Here is a 22,130-nt window from a genome sequence, read left to right as displayed (position 1 = left end):
TGTGTGAAATTTTACTACAAGTCAGAAGTGCTCAAATAGATGTAACTGTGCAACTTCTTCTTATGATACCTGCAAAAATACCACAATAAAAACAGAATCTCACTCTTTTTATCTTCATACCAGGAAGGAAATAACGCACATTGACCTGTGTGTGTGTGTGTGTGTGTGTGTGTGTGCGTGTGTGTGTGTGTGTGTGTGTGTGTGTGTGTGCTCTGGGAATAACAGAAGGGAGTGGCGTGTCAGGAGTGGAATTTCACTTCCTGTATCTCTCTCAGGTGACTCACCTGGCTAATGTCGTCGACTGCTCCGGTTTTTGTCTGACTTCAAGCAGGTAAATCTTCGCTGCGGAGTTTCAGAAGCAGGCCAGTGTCCGCGGAGGTTGTTGAAAAGCGTCGGAGTGGATTTGAAGGAAGTCGCTCGCTCGTTTGAACTCGCTTTAATGAGCGTTGCTTGTTGAGGACAGACGCTGTCTTCTGTTTTGCGGCCTGAACCTTTCAACAAGTTTTCTTTTCACGGCAGGAATTAGTATTTTATTTATTTATTTATTTATTCTACTGACTTCCCTGTGATTCCAGGTCACTTGTGTGGATTTTATCTCTTTTTTTAAAATTCTATAATGCGCGTATTGATAAGCGTGCGCCATGGCGCGTGTGCGCTCCAGCTCCAGCTCGCGCTCCTGCTCCTGCTGGGCTCCATCCAGGCTCAGGAGTCCCCGGAGGACTGCATGGCCCGCTTCAGGCCGGGCAGGGAGGACTTTGTGCTGGACGCGGACGAGTCCGTGAAGGACGGGGCCACCTTCCTGTCGTCGCCACGGCTGGAGCGCTACAGAGACTGCATAGGCGCGTGCTGCAAGGACCAGAAGTGCAACGTCGCCTTCATGGAGAGGGGCGCAGAGGAAGGCTCGATCCGCTCCTGCTTTCTCTTCAACTGCCTGTACAAGCAGAAGCCGGCCTGCCGCTTCGTCAGGAAGAAAGGATACCTGAACTACATGCTGGATTCGGTGTACGACTTCTACCTGGACGTGGAAGACCCCAAACGTAAGACCCCCCCCCCCCCCCCCCCCCCCCAAACCAGCTGTTCATCTTCTTCAGTTTGACAGACTTGTGCAATGGAAATACAAGTCACTTCGCTGTGATCAGACAGTGTTTTAGATAAAGTTTGACTTGTTCATAAAGATAAGTATACCCGCACTTCACTTAAAGTAGTTCAAACTTCATCATTATGCAATGAAAGCATGAAGTTGCATAAAATGGAAATGTTAAAGCATCCTCTGATCAGGGATTAGAGATAGGCATTCCATTCCCATGGTGTTTTTGAAAGCTACAGACATAAAGCTTTTGTTTTACAACTTTATGGCCAATAATGTTGTTATTTTAACAGAGAAAATTCACAGTTTATATCTACACTTGTTTACAAAACTAAATGCTGCCATCTGTCATTTTAATAATGCTTTCTGGAAAATCTGCTTTCAGCACCATTTATACAGGTTAAATGAATTAACTGACCTCTTTTGATAAAGCTCTAACTAATCTTCTGAGGGGATTTAGGAAGTTAAATTTGAACTCTTGACAGTAATTGTCTAAAAACACGTTTTAAGTACTTTGATTCATCTCCTTACTGAATAATATGGTTACTCTCCACCACCAAAATACTTATTCAAAAGTTTAATCTGGTCTTGTTTCAATGTAAAGAAGACAAATGAGTTAACTTTGAATATGTTTTCAACTTTAGTTTTACTTGTGGTTGTGCTCAGGTATCACCTGTCAGTGCTCTTTACACTCCTGTTTATTTCTGTTTTGGATGTAGTTTTATATCACACTTTTTTTTCCACAAGTAATTTACTCACAACAAAAATCTAAACTTCCCACAACATTGCCTAATCTGAAACCAGAGGTGAAAAGATTACTCAAAATATACAGTCACGATCAACTATTGTTCCGATGCTTCTCACGTATGAGTAAAAGATGTTTGTTGTGTAAACAAATGTAAATATGAAATGGTATTTTTTTGTGGTTGAGATAAAATACATTTCAAAAGGTTTAAATATTTAAAAAGCAACAATTTAAATGACATGGTTTATATAGTGCTAAAGTATGAATAAAATCTAATACAAAGGAGGCAAGTCTGCCGAAGTTACTATCACTGTTATTCAAAACAAATGGAAACATTCCATCGTTTGGTTTCGATTTGTCCAAACCAGATGCTTGGTATTAAGAAATAATAGACTTTCAGGAGAATCACCTGTCAGACGTGTTGAATTCACTCATTCAAAACAATAATCTCCCTCAGAGCTTAAATAATTTCACTCGCTGGCTTTAATGGCATTTGTCTGAACACAGTTTGTCAGCTGGATGTGTGAGACTGGAGCTTAGTGGCTTAAACCTTCCATTCCTGCGTGTTCGCACATGTCAGGGAGTCGTGCTTCCTAATAGTTAAGGTTTCAGTTTCTTCATGTTTTGTCTTTTTTTTGTTTTGTTTTTTGCGCCCGTCCATGCTCAAGATGACGTAGATTCAGCGCATGTGACTGAAGCTCTTTGCCGTTTGTTCCCTCCAGCTGAATCTGACCGTCCGCCAGTGGCCAACGGCGGCCCGGACCGGGTGGTCCAGCCGCAGGAGACTTTCACTCTGAATGGCGTTCAGAGCAAAGATGACCAGGAGATCACCTCCTACCAGTGGCAGATGCTCACCGACTATCCCTACGCTGTAATTGAGGTGAGGAATGTGGCCGCCGGTTGTGAGAGCCTCTGGGTAGCGTCGGGGCGGATGCATCCGCTGATGCTGTTCTGAAAACACGCAAGACCCTCTTATTTCCAAATCCACCTTGCCCTCCAACACGCGACGTTTCCTTCCCTTGTCTTGCAGAAAACCACATATGACGACCAGATTATAGTTCACAATCTGACGTCTGGGGTCTACCAGTTCCAGCTGACGGTCACCGACTCCAGCGGCCAGTCGGACTCAGCCCAGGTTAAAGTGCTGGTCCTCACTCCCGAGCAGTCTGAACGTGAGTCTTCCCCCATCCGAGGGGCGCGTGCTGTGATTTTCAGCCCTCACTTTAACGTTCAGGTGAAACGAAAGCAGGTCGTCCTGCCGGTCCGGATCACAGGCTGTAAATCTGATATCACTGTCTGCTGTTTATGATATACTTTTCCTCAGAAGTCTGAGAAGGAAATCTGAATGGCAGCAGGTCGAGTTTCTGTCAAAATGAGTCATGTTTCCACTGTACTGTTTAGGTTGACATTTCCTTTTGAACCAGCCCAGAGTCGCCTGCTTTGTGTTTTCTGTTGAGACAAAAGGAAGCTGGGAAGATGCCTTTGAGTCATGTTTTTCGACATCGTTGTGATTATTTATTTATTTATTTTTTAATCTTTGAAATATTAGGAGTGGAGAATAACAAAATGTTAAAACACTCAAATATCATCATAAAATAGGAGATTTTTTTTTTTTTTTTTTTTTTTTTTTTTTTTGCAAAGGCAGAATTTCCTTGACGTGAAAGGCTGGTAAATGTGTAAAACATCTTTGCGTGAAAGCACATTTCTTATCAGTCAGAGGGACCAAACTTGATCTTTTAGTTTAGAATTAAATAAAAGTTTTCTACCTAAGTATGATACATTTGAGATAAACTGTACAGACGAACCTGTGGGCTTTGGAGACTTCACCCTCTTTACGTCATTGAATGTGATTAAAAATACAGGATGTCTTTGATTTAGAGGAACTGCTGTGGCGTAGAATTAGCATTTGTCGTAATCATAAACCTCCCCGTGGTTCGCTGTGATCAGACGTGTCCTGGCAGCTCTGATGCCTGCTGTCTGCGTGACGAGATGGTGTGATGGCAGAAACACGAAGGGTGACGTCATGAGAATGCTCCAGTAAAGTGGCCAAAACGAAATGAAATGTGAGGAATCAGCGGTTGGTTAGCGAACAGTCGTATTGTTCAGGTCGTTTATGTTTCCATCACCTCAGTGATGCCCTCTGTGTTCAGGGAAACAGCCGAACGCCGCTGCTCCTGTGGTTTTCACTGCTCCCCCGATACCATCTCTCCGCCCCTGACTCAACAGAACCTGTCGGTCTAGTTTCAGTCTGAGTTACGCAAACACAAAAGCCTCAGTCGCTCGCTGCGGTCTGGATTGATTGTGACAGGAAGTGTCGGAGTTTTTGTCATTCCGTAGTGATCAGTGTTGACCGGAGGACAACAAAACACTTTCAACCCCCGAGCACTTCAGTTAGCCATTAACTCATTAACAGGTCGAGTCCCGGAGAGTGTGAAGGAGATTTTCCCGTCGTGCGCGATCATGGCGGTGACTCCAAATGCCAGCAGTGCCGACACATTCACACGTTCACACCTGAGCAATGAATGACTCTCGTAACAGCCTCAGTCATTCATCAACGCTGTGAGGAAAACGTGACAACTTAATAATTCAAGTGCAGTTTAGTTCCTTGTAGAGATTCATAACTCTAGCTGTGCTTCATATAGTTCCAGTGTTTTGTTTTTCTTTTTTTTTTTTTTTTGAGTGTATCATCAACCTCAGCCTATATCTGTGTCGCATGTATTGCTGTGGAGGAAACTGTTTCAGACATGATTATCTGAGCAAGACACAAACACAAAAGGCTTGAGGAACATGAGTAAACGTTGAGAGAAAATCACCTCAAGTGCTTTTGTCCGTTCACCCATTTCGCCACCAGACCAGAGGGTCCCAGCATGAGGTCTCTGAAATGGAAGAGATCCTGATGGTTTCTTTGCTCAGAGGCCTCTAATTAAAGTTACACTTTAAAATAATAATAATTCTAATAATACAAAGGACTCTTTGACAACAATCTCCATGTTGTGTGTGAGGATCACTATTTTTCCAACATGCCCTGATGACTCTGGGTTAGTTTCCCAGCAAAAATGAGGCTAATCCAAGAAAAATACTGCAAATTTACTGAAGAAAGCAGAATCATATTGTTACAGGATAGCGAGCGAGCATATATACATTTCAGAGTTCTACTGCAGCTTGATTCATTGACCCTGCTGCTCATGTGTTTGTCTGTTGGAAAAACATTTGGACACCCTTTTTCTACAGCTTAAAGCAAACCTTGTAAACTCCTGAACGTTTTTAATGTCAAGGCTTTGGTCTGCTAGTGCGGGTTTCACTCGCATGCTTTTGGAAAATAGGGGATTGGGAAGAGGGTCGGCGAGAGATACTTCATTTCATTATGAGCTTATTGTTTAAGTAGATTCAATTCAAGAAGTAGTTATTTTCTAATTCATAAAAAACAGACAAGAATAGTGCCTTGTTGAAGCTTAAAATTATTCAGACACAAAGTTCAGAAATTCTTTAAAAGCAGTAGAATAACATGTTCTTGTCTGTTTTGTACTGATTTCAAGATGAACACACAGTATTGATGTTAAAATAATCATTTAAAACCCTGTCTGTGTCCTGCCAGACCACTGCATGGCTCCGAAGAAGATCGGGCCGTGCCGCGGCTCGTTCCCTCGCTGGCATTACAACGGCGCCTCGGAGAAGTGCGAGGAGTTCATGTTTGGAGGCTGCAAAGAGAACCTCAACAACTATCTGACCAAGGACGAGTGCGACAACGCCTGCTCTGGCTCCGGTACGTCTGCACTGCGTCTCTTCTGTTCAGTATGTTGTTGCTCCTTAAAAATCAATTAAAAAAAGAAAAGGCTTTCAACGTGGGTGTGTGGACGTGTTTATCCGACCATTCATTGATTAGTTTAGCAGCAGGTTGAAAATATTACTCGCATTTTTACTGAGAGAAAACCTGAAAGCCACTCACGTCTCAGTTACGTGACTTTTGAACTAATTGATTGATTTAATGACTGTGTGCTTCTTCTTCTTGGTTGTTCTCCTTTCAGAAAAACCTGAGAAATCGGGCCGAGGCCTGCCGATCCCCCATGAGCAAGGTAACAGCTGCCAAAAGTGTCTGGGGTTTATTTCCATACTACTAAGTAAAATTGAAATGTTGACATGTAAAAAGTTTTCTCCGTTCTGCTTTGGTTAGTTTTGTTACTTGTTCCTCTTTGTGGAGAGACTGCATGTGACTCGTCTTGTGCCACGTGGTCCCACACACTCTGCAGAATCCAGTTTTATATCGATGTCTCTGATGGACCAGCCAGATTACAGGACATTTCACCACCCCTGCTTTTCACATTAATCAAATCTAGCACTAATCAGTTGTTTTGGTCCAAATTAAAATATGTATGATTATTGTTTAACCTTTTTATAATGATCTTGTAGCTGCTCACACAGATCGACATGTGCACTTCTCATAACCATAACACCAGTTTATGATATATAGATTATTTTTAAACTCCTAGAGACCAGAAACAAGGTTTTATGTCTTTATACTGGTCACGTTGACCTTTAACCATTTGTCACATGACCTTCTTGGTAACATCAGAAATGCATAATATTACTGGAAAACTGCCAGATACTTAAAGTAGGACAGAAGTACTGATTGATTGCATATCTTTAGACTATTGTATAGCAATAAAATGAAAACAATTCCTTGTCTAATCATGTGACTCACTCGGTTTTAGTCATCACGTGTACCTTACAGAGATGTGCTAACATCAGATAATTCTGTGACCCTTTATTAAACTATAAAACAAAACATCTCTTCAATGTCAAAACTAGTCACATTCTGAGGTGCAGCGTGAGTGACGGGTTTCGTGTGGGTTTGCAGGAGAGAAGTGCGGCGCCCCGTGCACGGCCGATCAGTTCACCTGCAGTAATGGCTGCTGCCTGGATCCCGGCCTGGAGTGTGACTCCACCCCGCAGTGCAGCGACGGCTCGGATGAAGAGAAATGCCAAGACTGTGAGCAGCGAATGTGCAACTTAAGCTTCGACATGCTAAAGTTTTATGAAAGTGCCGCGTTTATTGATCGTTGCTCTGAAAGCTAACGTGAACTTTTTGTTTGTCAGTGAACGACAAGTTTCGCCTCCTGCTGCAGATTCCAGTGGATGAACAGAAAGGTGACTTTCTTTCATTTTCTGCTTTTTTTTTTTTAATGATCAATCCAGCCCACACTCGGTGCTTAGTTTTTTTTTTTGTTTTTTTTTTCTGCTTTCTGACCTGACCTGCTTGTGTTTGGCAGTGCGCTGCACCGAGGTTCCCGACACAGGGAACTGCAGGGACAGTCAAACCAAGTGGTATTACAACCCGGTCGAGCAGACCTGCATGCGCTTCAACTACGGCGGCTGCCAGGGGAATGAGAATCGATTCGAAAACCAAAATTCCTGTATGAGAGTTTGTCGTGGCGTCACAGGTGAGTTCTATGCATGCCAGAGTTTTGGTATTTTTTTTAAAGAAACCTCATATCTCAGGTTACTTTAACACTTTTGCGTGCAAATCACATACAATAAAGTTGGATTTTTAAGAGAAATTTGAGGTTGTTAAACGCTTCACCTGGAGATGATCCAATCTACCGACTGAGCCCGAGTCAGGCCACTCGCATGTTGTTTTGTGGGATTTCATTATGAAGTGATTTGTGATGGTTCATTTCTATCAGCCGTTACTTGCAGTCTGCTGATCAGGAGGAAACGTTGGCATGCCAAACAAAAATCTGTGGTCAGGTTAAAATGCAAATGTGAATCACTCGGCTTTCAGGAAGTTCAGTTTCCTCATTTACAATAGTACTGTTGACATTATAGGGCTTCGTGAGAAAAAAAATCAGATACCGTATATTAAGCACTGTGGTCTTTGCTACTTGAAGACTTCAGTGAAACTTGAGTTAATCCACACTAGTTTTTTTTTTTTTTTGTTTTGTTTTTTTTGAAAAATGATGGTGTGTGTGTTCTTAATTTGAGTGGGTTCCCTCAATAGTTCACGCTAACGGATCACACAAGATCACATCAGACTTGTTTTAGTTCTAGTCATTCCAAACCTGGCAAGCGTGCATGTGTCTTTAGGCTGAATGCGTGAATAAAGCTCCAATGCCAAGGCAGAAAGAGTACCTAGTTTTCAGCAATAGTTGAGAAAATTTCATGTGATCTGCTTCTAAAAAAACATGATGCTCCTCTATAAATGCTTCCCTGACCTTGTGCTGTGTTTGCCGGATGTGTAAATATTTAAATATTTGACATTTACAGGCCTTAAGCAGCAAAAAAAAAAAAAAAAAAAGACTTGTCTCGTGACTGTAAATCTGCTTAAATCACAACGGGGTGAAAGTTTGGCACTCATTCACTGGTGCTGTGCAAAATAAAAAAATGCCTGTGAAGTAATGTGTTCCATTAAAGGTGCAAAATGACAGATTAATTTAAGGCCAGTGTTGTGGATTTGTAGGTGAAATGAGTGACTCAGTGAAATCCTGTTTAATATCTACCAGTTTTGATGGTTGGTTTTCACAAAGAGTTCCAGCCTTCGCTGTTTAATCCGTCATTTCCTTCATTGGACCAAGGAATAAACAAGTTTGTAGTTTTGGTCTAAATCACACTTGCTGCTAGTGATTCACATTTTCAAATCAGTGTAAATGTTTGCACCGACTGTATTTTGAGAACAAGCCCTGCGGGCTGCCATGTTATTTTAACACGTCTTTCTCTTCATTTCAGAAAAGGACGTCTTTGCGAGAAGAGAGGAGTTTGAACGCAGGGAGTCAGAAAGCCAGACAGGTATATAAAACACATCTATTTTGATTTCCCTCGAGTCTTCCTGTTTTATTCGTGAAAGCTGAACTCCTTTCGTCTTTCTGTTTTCGCATCCCGTTGTGATTGATCTTCCAGGCATCATTGCGGTCGCCGCCGTCCTGGGCCTGGCCATCCTGATCCTCCTGGGTCTGCTGATCTACTGCTTCATGAAAGGGAAGAAGTCCACACAGCACCACCGCGTGCCCGTTTCCACCGCCCCCGTGATGACCGCCGACAGAGATTATCTGGTCTACAACAGCACCACCAAGCCCATCTGACCGGCCCGGCCCCGAGTCCCTGAACTGTCCCTGAACCATCCTGCAGCGTCGCTCCAGCTGCACGGCGCCCCGATTAAGCCCAGACTGACCAGAGAAGAAACGAAGTCTGCTGACGACGTTTGATCCTGACGGAGCTCTCTTTGTATCATTGTGTGTAGACGGATGTGTTTTTTAAGGGCGGTGTACACAGAAGACGGAAATGTCTTCAACGATAAAATGTGATGTCTAATTTGAATTTAAGCTTCTTTTAATTATATATAAATATACAGTGGGCCTGTTGAGACCGTGTTGGCTTCAGTGTATACTCAGGTTAAAAGGGAAGGATTTGTTCGTGTGGAGGTCGTCTCAACACAGTGACCCTGTTAAAACTTCCTGCTAGTTTTAGATTTTACAAATGTGAGTGAACACACAGTTTTGGAAAAAGCTGTTTTTAATTATTGTCCTCCTTCTTGCAACTGATTTCTGAAAGATTTTGTAGATACGTTATGACAACACCCTGATGGCCCACCATGCTAACCTCCTCTCTCCTTCAGTTTTTACCTTTTACTTTTTTTTTTTTTACCCAATATTGTTACAAACTCCACTTGATGGCACAAACATTACATCATGTTGTACATAATCTTAGAATTTCAGAAAGTAATATTCTACTTGAAGATTATTTTATAGGTGATTTTTTTTTTATTAAAAGTGATATATGTGCATAGATAAAAGATACTTATTCACACCTTTTTGAATGACTGTTGCTGTTGAATATTCAACATTTTAAACGTATGAAATGTTTCCGTGATGATATAGGTTTCATTAGCCTTCGCAGTATCAGGATGTGACGTGTTGATATTAAATAAAAAATGCTCCCACTTTCATTCTGGGGTGTTTGTCTTTCGACGATCTGATCTTGTGTCAACATGTTTGAAATGTGATTCCTCCACATGTTGATGCCACAAGTCAAATATTTCACAGCAGCCAGCGCTGTCTTCTTCAGTGTATGTTGCAAAAATTGCTTGTTCAGTGCAGTTTGGGATATTGATGGGTTTTCTTTAGCAAGATCTAGTTTTTGTTGTATCAAGATTGCGTATCTTATTTAAAAGTTGTCTTACCTTGGTTGGCTTTGACTTATGTCTAACCAGGAAATGTACCCAAATATGTCACACCACACTGCTGATTCTGTGGAAACACATCTGTTATATTCAAAATAGGGAAACCAGTCCCACGTGTTGTTTTCTATTTTACTTTCTTGTGGATTTTCTTTGAACACAAGGCCCTTCTTTTACTGCTGTACATTTGGCTATAAAACATAAGAACAGGTTGTGTTTGACTCTAGGGTCTGTTTCAGGAATGTCACGTTTCAACTTTGGTTTATGTGCAACGAATAGTTCCACCAGCCATCCTGCATGATGCTGTTTCCTATTTTATGTTGAAGGTAGAGCCACGGCAGTGTATGGGTGGAGGCAGGGTACCCTGGACAACAGAACAGTTCATATATTTATTGAAAAAAAAAAAAAAAAAAAAAAGGAAACACTCACATTACGACTCTATGGTAGTTTGGCCATCGTGTCAGCTCAAAATGATGACTTGGAATAAAAAAAAAAAAAAAGAAAACATTTGTTTATGCACAATCGAGAAGACACTAACTCCACAGGAGATGTGAGAGTACATTCACATGCATACAACACAATAAATATGTTGCAAACGCTTAATTACTGTACAGTAAATATGAATGCATTGCGTCAAACTATCCTGCGAACTTTATACTCAAAAGAATTCTAAACTTCAGTTCTGTGGTGATGTTCAGCACATTGACCAGCAGGTGGCAGTAGTGGTCTATCAGCTGTTCAATTTCTACCTTGTATCTGCTGGCATTTCGCTCATGTAAATTACTTCTGTATTTACTCAGTACGCTGCATGCATATGTCGCACCCACTTAAAACAGAACCGGTCCCACGTTATATGTTAATGAAACAGTTTTGGATCTATTTTTTTTTTTTGTAAAGTTGTAAAGAAACTTGTTCATTTGAAATATCAATAATTCACAAATGACAAATTTTACTACCCTCTGTAAGGTATAAAATGCAGAACAGAACCATGTATAACAGTCTCCCTTACACAAGTTTGATCAAAGACATTGATCCAAAGGAGAATTGTTGAGAAAGGGATTCAATCCTGATCAACTTTTACGTTTCAACCAGTTTGTAAGTTTAAGTAATGTGCCTTCTTTGCACAGGATGGCAGTAGTGAGCCACTTGATGGCAAAAACTACAGTACTACTCTAATTTCCCTTAATTGTGTACAATCCTCTGTTTCCTCCTCTGCATTTAGGCTGCTTTCACACCATCACTGTGAAACCATGGACATTAATGCAAACTTGCATTAAGGATGATTCTGTCATAGTTATTAAAGGGACTAGCTCAATCCTGATCCAATTACTATATTTTTATGGTTTACCCATGAACCCATTGTAAGTGTTTTAAATAAACTGGAATGACTCAAGTCATTCCTAATAAACATGATGACCCTGCAGCGTTTAACATGGTTGTTGAAAATCAATTTACTACAGCTGTCTTCATTTTAGAAATGCTGTACCTTGTTATCTCTCTTACTGGGGGGTTTGAGCAATTGATCAACAATGTTCCAAATCTACCATTTCCCCCTTAACTGCTTTGCCAAACCAATGAAAGCTGCTTTTTCACCTCTCATCCTCAGAAAACGTCGTGCAGCATATTGTTGTCTTCGTCCTAATGGGAATCTTGAAGCTATCTCTAGGAGGAAGGCTGAGAGGGGGTCGCACAAAGCCAAAAAGCACCCCACATAAATTAGCCGCCACTCAATTGATTCACTGAAGCTGTCTTTTGTGAGCCCCCCATTCCACAGCCCTGACCCTCATAAATGTAATTGGCATGGCTATAATTTATGTCTTTCACTGGGTTTACGTTCAGATTTCATGCATATTCATAAAACATTTTTAAAAAATAGCATCGAAGCAACCCTGACAGCCCTGCACATCTCATATAAACATAAAACAAATGTCCACATGTTGCAGTCCAGATGTGAGGATGTGGGAACACCTCTGAAACTGAAGCCTGTCACAAACAAGTCCTCCTGTGATGCATTCAAGTCTCTATGTAAAGTTAAACTCTTCGACAAGTGATGTTTCTTTAGTTATTTTGATTTATGCGTTTCCCCTCTAGTTTTGGATTTTTATTAAAAAAAAAAGCATGAAAGTTTAGTGTAGATTTGTATTTGTAGTATTTTAGTATTTTTCTTTTTAAATAAAAGTGAAGAATAATGAAGGAAGAGCATTTTGGAGCAATTCGGGTATCGATGTTAATAATGAATTTAGAAATCGAATTTGTGGGCAGAAGTACCTAATCTGAGCAAACCGAGTCGATTTTTATGTTTACATGTTTTTTTGTTTACATGCCTGTGACGTTCGGCGTCACCTCGCAGTGTGAGTTTTTTTCCGAGCGACCCTGAACGCAGCAGCAGTCCTTGCAGAGATGCGGCGGCTCGTGGACTCAGATCGAGTTGATGTCTCGCGACTGGACGTGTCTGAAACATGTGAGAGGAGCAAACTGACGGAGTAACCTCGACTTTCTCGCCAAGAAGAACCACTTAAAGAGAGACAGAGAAAACAAAGTTTCCCTGGAGGCGACAGTCGCTTGAAGGAAAGAAATTGGCGAATCCGGTACGTAGGTCGACTTTTGACAACTTTGCGCAATCCCGGCTAAAATGTGTCCATTCCTTTGGGATGTTTTGAGTGTGTGTGTTTTTGTTGGGCTGTTACTTAATCTGGTATTTTATGTCACCCTCATCCAGTGTTCTGGATTACTTTTGTAAAGTGTTTCTTTTTACAAGTACTCGTTGTTTTCATCAGCTCGCGGCACCCAGCGCGCAACAAAATACCCAAATGGTAAAAACGTGCGCGCATGTGCTTGTTTTTCCTCAGGAATCACTTTATTGTTTTCTTCTCGTGTGGAAGCCTTCAGCGCATTCCTAAAGACGAGCCTCTCCGCCTTTAACTTCACAGATGTATGCATTGCATAACTGATATTGGATGCATTTCTGCTTGGTTTGATTTCCCTGCCTTGCGGCTGTAAGACCTGCAGGGCGCACGAGTTTCAGTCAGATAAGCTCTGTTTGTCTTTGAAGCAAAACACTCTCAGTTGAATGAACTTTGGTCAGCTGCTCCAGCCTGTTTCCCTCCCTCTTTTTTTTTTTTTTTTTTTTTTTTTTTTTTTTTTTAAGGCAGTGAGATTTTCCACTTCAGCACTGATGTCAGACTTGTCTTGTGAGGGGAAAAAACTAAACTTTACCCTGCAGTAGAATAATTTTCCCATTTCCTCTTTCCCTGCATCCTATTCCTCCCTCACTCTTCCTGGTGCACATGCCTGCTCCTCTCCCCTCCTGGAAAACCCTAATTGTTTTTTTTCTAATGAGCACCCCAGTGGGACGCAGTGTGGTTTTAAGTGCATTCTGCTCATAGGTCAATAACTCTCCACCACCAGCTGTTTTAGAAGAATGGGACAAAAATCAATCAATTACCACTGAAAAGTTCTATCTTCTGCTTCTTTGACCTCACTTGACCTTTCAGACAATACGGGCTCAGCTTCATTGCAGATAAATGTTTCCTCAGACCGATGAACAGGACTGCCTTATAGGTGGTCCAGACAGGAAACTGCCCGAGTGTGTCTTGGATCTCAGAGTTGGCTCTTAATTCCCTCTTTCAGAGCCTTGGTATGCTGCAGCTGTGATAAAATTACAAGAGCTGAAAAGTCCAGTAGTTTTCATTTATGCAGAGCATTCATTTTTTTGTAAGTCACTTCTATTGTGGAGAGTTTGCTTCTAGACTTTTATCAAATTGTGCAGTGTTTGGATGAATGTCAAAGCTGCTTATTAGTTATTAATTTTTTTTCTTTTGAAAATTATACATTCTAAAAGTGCGTAAGTTAAGTCTGACAAGTAAAGTTGATTTTTTTTTTAACTGGATGTATTGTAAGTATAACAAATAAGAATTGAAATGGCAGAATAACCACTAAGACCAGAGTGTTACAGGCCTACATTTAAAGATCTGACCTCCACTTTCATTGTCAAAGCCTCCTGCATGCCTCCAATAATACTGAAGGAATCCAACATTTGTCAACAATAAAATCGTGAAGTGTGAAATTCCTCACCAAGTCAAGCGTCAAATATTTGCTGTGATTTACACACGCTGCGTGTGTGATCATGATAGCATGACTCCTTTTTCTTTTCTTCAGTTATAAAATGCTGTCTTTTTGAAAAGTTTTTTTAGACTGCATGGTGGGATTAATTCGTCTGGCTTTTGGAAATATCTTCTGTTTCAGTCTGAACTTGATGGGTCTTTCCATACGGAGTTTGCATGGTTTCCTTCCAGTTTCCTGTTGCAGTCCCACATCTTGCTTTGAGGGTATTTGGTGAATCTAAAATAGTTTTGAGCCCACCCTGGTGGATGGATCCCCCTCCATCCCCCCCCAGAAAATTGCACCCTACCTGGATCTCACGAGACCTTTTTAAGTCCCACTTTTTACAAGTCACGTCTAGGATTACACTGTTAAGAGTTAAAGGTTAGCTTTAAATGGGTCCTAACAGCATTGTGATTGTTTGAAAGCTGAGAATGAGTGATTTTACATTCCAGACACCCAGGGGACAACTGACTCCAAGTTTTTTTATCGATGCTATAAGGACAAGTCCCGGTGAAGCCACGAGGGAGCTTTTTGCCAGCAGATGGGGTGTCATGTACCTTTAAGTCAGTTTGAAGACTTGTCATCTAATTTTATCCGGCGGCCCTGGTCCTCTGCCCTCAGAACACCGCCAGACGTTATGGGGGACTGTTTGCCCTCTGCTTGTCTGCCGTTCATGGTTTTAAAGAATTGGGAGTCTTCGCTTGTCCTTTCCTCGTTCAGATGGCACGTACCATCCTCCTTTGCCAGGTATGCGTTGAATAGTTTAAAGTCACTTGTGTGGAGCTGAAAATTGCAGTTTTTTTTTCTTCTCATATGGTTGCAGTAGGAAATGATTATTATCCCATTAAGGGCTATTTTGGCTGGACTCTGTGTTGCACCATGTGGATTGCTCTTACCCACAACCAAACAACATGCTCAGAAATGCAGTGGCCTGTAATAAAAAGCTCGTATGTTGTCAGTCTGTGGGAAGGTTTGAGCCGTCTTCAGAGAGGTTGTGAATTTGATTGAGATGGAGAGCCACCATCGGGGCGTATTGTTTTCTCCTGTGAATGAAAAGCTGTTCGTCTCCTAAAGCCTGCGTGTCAGGGGACAAACTGCAGGAGTAATGTGGGAAAGAGGGCACTCGCAGAAAGGGAGTATTTTCAACAGGGTAAGAGAGAGGTCATGCAAGATAAACATGGCACCAATGTTGAAATAATAAAGACTCTCTGTCTCAATGGGCCTGCTGGAACCTTGGTCTCTAAAAAAGACTGCCAGGTTGGATTTATTTTTTTTTTATTTTGACCGTAAACATCCGTCCTAATGCCACCCTAAAGAAGTTTGCGCCACAGTGTCGCGCTAAAGATATCCCGGAGTGGCTTACGTATGTCAGACTTCTACATTTCTCTTGGGCCTTGCTGGGGCACACGCTTTGTGCACGGTGATGTGGTAGGTCTCCAGCAGGAATTCACTGGACTATTTTTAGTTTCTCCACTCATCAACTTGTTTAGCAACAGAGCAAACCAATTTTCTCTTTCTCATTATTGCACAAAAGGCTGATTAAGCTCCTTTTGGACTCAGACGCTGAAGCCAACCTGCGCCTCATTAGTTGTCTGCATCATTTTTATCTGTTCTCACTGGACACAGTTATTTGCATAGAGAGAAAGTCTTTTGATCAGCAAGAAGCTAAATATTAGGCAGACCTATTAAACCTGTAAGGCTTCTGGGTGTTTTTCTGAAGAGGTGGTGAAAGTGACACGTCTCCCCCGTGTTGTGAAATCGTTTTTCCTGTTTGATTTCCTTTGCAGACTTATTTGCCGGTTTCACTTCTGTTATCATGACTCAGGTTCACAGTGGCCCAACGTTTCAGAGGTAGCCTTGTGCCAGCAGCTTATTATTTGACTTAAAAAAAAGAAAAAAAGTTTATCTTTGTCTTTTATTCTTGGTTTTTGTCCTCCCGTTCTCTCAGACTTGAGTTCTGTCGTCACTTTGTCTAGTTTGTTCTTGTCTCGTGTTTTGTGACTCACTAAAATCCCAGATTACCTGCGGGTACAGATGAAGTAACCTCACCTAACTGTGACTGACTGCCAACAGTGAGAAATGCTTCGGATAGTCTTCACACCCTGAGGATGCATTTGTTATGTCGAGCCCTGACTTTATGGTGAAACATTTGCATTTGTTTGTGCATTATTTTCTTTCTCCAGAAAGCTTCACCTTTTGTGAGGTGATGACTCAATATAAATTTCCTCCTTGTTTGTGTGAGTGCCGCATCTCAGCCAGCATCTGCTCCCCGTAATTATCTGTTTGTTTTGTTTAAAAGGAAGGAATTCAGCCCTGCGCTGCCTGGATCAGTGTAAAGCCTGTCGATTACAGGCAACAAGGAAGTTTATCAGCCCGTCTGAAGAAATGATCCATCGCAGGTCTTTCTTTTAATAACCATCAGATTGGCCCTTGTTGCATCTGTCTTCAATTAAGGGGCGAGTTGAGAATTCCCGTGCGGGAGGTTCACGCTGCGGGTAATGCAGTCATCAGCTGTGGGAACCAAATGCTCTCCATTTGTGTGAAATGGCAGTTAGTTCAAGCACAGGTGGTCAGCTTGGCATGAATGTTCGCCTGTATGTAGTGTTTTCTTAAGGATTTGAAATCTGGTCATAGCCCCCACCACCCTAGAAAAACAAAGATTTGGAGTTGCCATAAGTCAGAAAATGGACGGTGAAAGTTAATGACTTGTGATTGTTGAGTTAGGTTAGGATGTTTAAAGATTGTGGTGGACGTAGTTTCACCATGTCCGGCCAAGCATTATAAAACATTTTTCACTTCTCCCACCAAAACAGTCCCTCTGTGTCTGCCTTTAGCTCTCGATAAGACATTAGAAAACATAAGACCCAGACGTTCTGCCCGACGGTGCCTATAGGTTTCAACCCATTTTTCCAAGTCTGGCCTCTCAATGGCCAAAGCCAGATTAGCATAGTTTTGGTCTGGTCATTAGCCAGATTTAGGCGTGCTCAGCGGTCGTTTTAGGTGGGATTATCGGAGGATTTTCTTGGTTCACTGAGACAAATTGAAAGTCAACCTGTCAACATCAGTCATTCTCATGTAGGTCAAACTGAGTATCCCACCACTTCAGAATCAATTGGTCAAAGAGAAGACTTTGAACTTAAAGGCCGATACTGTAGCAGAGCTGTGGAGGACACACTAAGCATAATTCAGTTTTACACATTTGTTACATTTCTGTTAGCTAGATTCACTCCAGTCACATGCTGTATGTATTCAAGGTTCAACAAGTGTCTGCGTTACACTTAAAGATAAAACCAGTGAAAACTGTCACTACTGTTCTGCAGTAATAAAGGCAGAGTACACTGTAAATGTGTGCTGGCAATTGTCTAAAATCAAAACATCATCAACATTATCAGTTGTCAGAAAGAAAGCAGTTGTTTTCAGGGAAAATTTGGGATTTTTAGTGTAATCTAGCTCATTTGTTGCAGATATAGAGGCTAAAGGCTTCAGGGTTTCCAGACCCCTTTGAGTCCAACACCTGGTTAGCATTCTGGAAGGAACTGTTCCTGGAGCCATTTCTCCTGCTCAGCCCCCCTTCCTTGTACCCCTCGTCAACAATTACTGCAAAGCCCACCTGGCAAAGCTTCAGGCGAAGCCGTCATTTAGCAGAGAGCAGATTGATTGACGGAGGTTCTGTATTTAATGCTTCTGCCGTAGAAGTAAAGTAGAGTGTATGGTCGTTAAATGTTCTTTCAGAGAAACAGTGGAGGACATTGCTTGATGGTCATGGTTCCTCAATGTGGCTAAGCTGATTTGGTTTTGACATTTGTGCTTTTTTAACACTTGTGTTTTTGTCTTATTTAGAGCTACACGCTGTAATCTTTGAAATACTGTAAGCCAAAATACTTCTATTTCAGTTATTTTCTATCTGGTTGCTCTTGTACCTTGTTTTCCCCTCCGTTGCAGGGGCCTTACAGTGAAGCAGCGATCTTAATGTGCAGATCCAGCTCTATGACTTCTCTCCTTGCATTCCTGCACATCTTAATTGGCGAAGCTCTTGGCAGCGCGCTGGGTTTGGCCTCGGCTGGCCGGCCCCGTCAGCCCGGCACAGTGGCCAGCAGATGCCCGGGGAACAATGCCCATCCTAATCCCCGAAGAATTCCTGCTCCTCTGATCTAACGGGCCCGAGAATGCGCTGTTTAAAAGGCTCGAGGCTCACCAGGAATCACAGAGCGACCGGTTCTCATGCGCTGTAAGGAGACGAGGGAGCAGTGATGTGAGAAACTGGCAGTGCGCAGGGAGCGCGACTCATCGTTAAGAAACACCGCTGCCCGGCTCAGGGGATTAGAAAAAATGCATGCCACTCGGGGCTAACCTGTAATCTCACCGTCTGGTTACACTGGTAATGAGTTGTTTGGACGCTGAATGAATCGCTGAATAAATTCAAACTAAGCACGATGAGACAATCCTGTGTTTTAGTCCAGGTGTGTCGTTCCTCTGTGTTATCATCCACTCATCTTCATCCATTTCAAAGCGATGCGCAAATAATTTTTCTTTTCCCTGCATGTCTTATGATTGCAGTGGTTTTCCTCAAACCCATTTGAACAGCATATATCACTGAAATGGCCATTTCAGTTTCAAGTATCACCATTTATATTGCGGCTCTAACGTCTCCCGGGTCTCCAGCGCCGACTTCACTATGCATTACCACGCAGCTGGCATGAGCCGATGCAGAGCTGCGAGCTGGGGAATGGCAGGAATTCTTCCTTCTTATGTAAGACCTCAATGGAGAGATGAGCTGTTTGACAAAAGAATAGCTTAGAATAAAAGAAAGGAAGCATGCTTTTCTTTAATAAGTGTCCACTTCACTGGAAATGTTTAATCTTTCCCCGCTGTGTTTACTGTAAGGCTTCACATGAAATGCCAGGCTTCTCTTTGACCCCTTTGTGTTTTCTTTTGTCAGATCCAGAGGCCTGCGTGCCATGCCAGAGGGGTCCCATTCTGCTCTCGACCAGGGCCCAATGGGGGAAGGTAATATTCACAGATTAATCTTGGTATGATGTATGGCGGGGGGTCATTCCTGGACAGTTTTATGATGTGGAGTTTTAACATATTCCTCCTGGAGTATCTGGTTGCTTGGACCAGTGTGTTAACATAACTGAGAAGTGCAGCAGAGGTGAGTGGAAAAGAAATGGAGGAATAGAGGAAATGTAGAGACGAGGCAGAGCAGAAAGGAAGAGAGAGAGAGAGAGCGCTGAGGCTCACTCCTACTCTCCCGGCCGGCAGAGAGGCTCTTTGTGTGGCTGTGGAGCTCGGCCAACCCACTGGTTCGTACAGCTGAAACCCCCCCCATCCCACCCCGACACACTCGCACATCAAACCAGAATGTGTCAGGATCACCGACAGCCAAGATGGCCGGTCTCGCCAGCGGTGCTGACCTTGTATGCTGGGGGGGGGCACTCAAATTACATATTATTTTAGTGTTCATTATCTTCAATGGCAGAGCAGCGGGAGTGACACAGGGACCTCTTTGTATCTGCCCTCCTGCTCCTGCCCTCCCCCCCATCACTGCCACCCCGACGCCTCCTCTCCTCTCCGCTGGACACATTTGGCGCAGAGTTTCCACTTTGGCTGAAGAATACCAATGTGTCAAAGCTTTCCTTTTTCCCCCCCGTGCGTCCGTCCCCTTGCTTCGGTTTTTGGCTGGAGGAGGCGTGTGCCGCCCTCATGCAAATCTGTGTCTCTATTTACTCAAAAGGCCACTCTGCACCAGCTCCACGTTCTTACCGCTCATTTTTCAGCTCTGATGTCTGGGGAGAAAATCACCTTGGCAGTGACCGAACACCCACTTGCAGCTGCAAACTTTGCAGACTGATTTGTTTATGAAGCACTTGGAGGTAAAGTGTGACTGACGCAGGTCTCTCGCTGCAGCTAGAAGGATGGATGGGTGGTTGTTAAGGGGCGGGGCTGCTGGTGATGTGCGATCCGTGTGAGGTGATGATAGGCGCTGGTTAATGGACAGGAGGAATGCACCGGGTGAAGGAAAGCGGCCTGTCTGGTCAAGGTAAAGAGGCTGTGGTTACCCTTCAACTCCAATCCCTTTGAATGGTGAAAGAGAAGCTGTGTTGACCTTTTTACTGCAAGTGGGCTTTGGGTGGTAATATATCTCCTCTGAAAAAAAAAAATCAACATAAAGGGAAATATCTGATCCAAGTTCAACGAAGATGTTCTTTTCAACTGCTTGTTTGTTCTGCAGCATTTCATCCTGTATTAAACCAGTCATAATTTCCATCAAGTAAAGCTTTCATCACTTCTGTGGAGCAAGATCGAGCCTGATTGTGGTCGGCATGAGAATTAAATGCTGAAGCTAAAAAGCAAATGTACTTCTTGGCCTTCGGTGCAGTGACAGTGGCTCAGCCAGGCATTAAACAGACCTGAGGCTGCACGAAGCGGCTCTCTCAAAGACGAGGGTTTCCTTTGACCTACTTAACCCCCTGCAGGAATGTAGCTGCGTGTGCAGAATGTACAGCTCTAAAGGGGTTCTGAGGGGGACGGGTGGATCATCTCCATTCTCTGCAGCTTTTCCAGACCACTGGGCATAGAGGTTGTGGAGATAGATAGATGATGGCAGGGGCGGCTGCGTCTCACAGTGGAGCTCCTGGACTGGAACCATTTCTCTGCTTAATTGCCTGTGGAAGCAATCACAGGCTGACTCAGGTGGGCCTGCAGGGATTTGAACCCGTGCACTCAGTGACAGTCTGTACGGACACAATTTTACTGAAGTTCATCAGTAAAAGTGTCCTATCTGGTGTTCTCTTTTTACAGGGGTCACCACAGCAAATCACTGTAACTTGAAGAGCAGACTTGGTTAGTTTTTACTCCAGGATTCAACCTCGCCGTCAAAAAACACTCAAGGTCAAACCCGACCCTGGCACCTCACAGGAGGGGACTTGATCTTGTGTAATCTTTATGTTATAACAGTTTTTAAACAGTAAGTTCCGCTGCAAGCATATATATGCATCTGCAAAACCGGTTCTCAAAAGGTTTGTAGATACAAAAGGAATGCAATGATTTTTTTTTTCTACCCAAATAGAAAATAAACAACATATCTGTTGAAACTGAAGCGTTTTACTGTTATATGGAAAATTTAAGCTTATTTTGAATTATAAAAATAAAGAACTCAAAACAGTGAATGACGTTACGTTTTAGTTAATAATAGTCTAGTTAAAATTGCTGTGATTTAGTTAAAAGTATACAGAAACATATAAATGAAGTATTTACAATTCTATGATCATCACCAGAGGAAACATAAAAAGCTAAGGAGGCAAATGATAATAAATTATTTGAGTTGTAAATAAAATGGGGGAGAAACACATTTTCAGAATATGAGGAGATAATGTTAGAATGTTCTAAGCAAGAATTAAAAAGGTCGGTTTACAGTTTATGTTTTAAAAGTTCCTCCCTGAGCTCCAGTGACATCTCGTTTACATGAATGTGTTACATAAGAGCTGCTGTTCTCCTTGAATTTATGGCTCTCTGCATCCACTGCATCTCATTTCAGTGTTGGACTCCAACACCCTGCTCGTCTGCACAAAAGAATTTCTTTCAATGTAAATGATTTTACAACCTCTTCAGAGTCACATTCCTCCTCCAGACGTCTTCCACTGGATTACCCACATTAGTGACAGGCGCTGTTTAGGTCAGACCTGCCAGACGGCCTCTCTAAAAACTCATTTGAATCCATAAAACTCCACATCAGCTTCATCTGAAACACTTCTCACAGCTTTCTGCCCATTAATTATGATTATCCTCATTGCACAGAGGCAGACGTGGTGCTCAGCCAGGATAATGTTGTGATAATTTTAATGACATGTTATTGTCAGTCGGTTTAAATCATCAAATTAGTGGCTTACCGAATTTGAGAAAAACATATGCTTATTGTGTTTGGTAATATAAACAAACACAAATAAGTTTTTTTTTTTAAAATCATTTTCTCTTTTTATTTTACTTAAACCCAAAGGGAGACAACATCCCAGCCGTACGTGACTGTG

General features: G+C 42.4%; 2 protein-coding genes across 4 annotated transcripts in view; both read left to right on the top strand.

Annotated features, from left to right (window-relative positions):
* The first annotated feature begins 262 nt into the window (after positions 1–262).
* On the top strand, positions 263–9,762 carry spint1a (serine peptidase inhibitor, Kunitz type 1 a). Its single transcript, XM_030117589.1, has 11 exons — positions 263–331; positions 576–1,037; positions 2,555–2,712; positions 2,863–3,004; positions 5,428–5,595; positions 5,858–5,905; positions 6,688–6,819; positions 6,927–6,977; positions 7,100–7,270; positions 8,553–8,612; positions 8,724–9,762. Exons 2-11 carry the CDS (start codon positions 617–619, stop codon positions 8,903–8,905), a joined length of 1,533 nt encoding a protein of 510 aa, XP_029973449.1. The 5' UTR covers positions 263–331; positions 576–616; the 3' UTR covers positions 8,906–9,762.
* A 2,689-nt stretch (positions 9,763–12,451) lies between these two features.
* LOC115406984 (pleckstrin homology domain-containing family G member 3-like) overlaps positions 12,452–22,130 on the top strand; it is a 35,214-nt gene continuing 25,535 nt past the window's right edge. For all 3 annotated transcript variants that reach the window (XM_030117293.1, XM_030117291.1, XM_030117290.1), the window contains exons 1-2: positions 12,452–12,587; positions 19,043–19,110. In XM_030117293.1, coding sequence (XP_029973153.1) covers positions 19,062–19,110 — 49 coding nt within the window. In that variant the 5' untranslated portion in view covers positions 12,452–12,587; positions 19,043–19,061. The remainder of the gene's footprint in view (positions 12,588–19,042; positions 19,111–22,130) is intronic.

The sequence above is a fragment of the Salarias fasciatus genome, chromosome 19 (assembly GCF_902148845.1).
Source record: "Salarias fasciatus chromosome 19, fSalaFa1.1, whole genome shotgun sequence".
Lineage (NCBI taxonomy): Eukaryota > Metazoa > Chordata > Actinopteri > Blenniiformes > Blenniidae > Salarias > Salarias fasciatus.
Note: the sequence above shows the minus strand (reverse complement) of the source record. Positions and strands in the feature narration are given on the sequence as shown.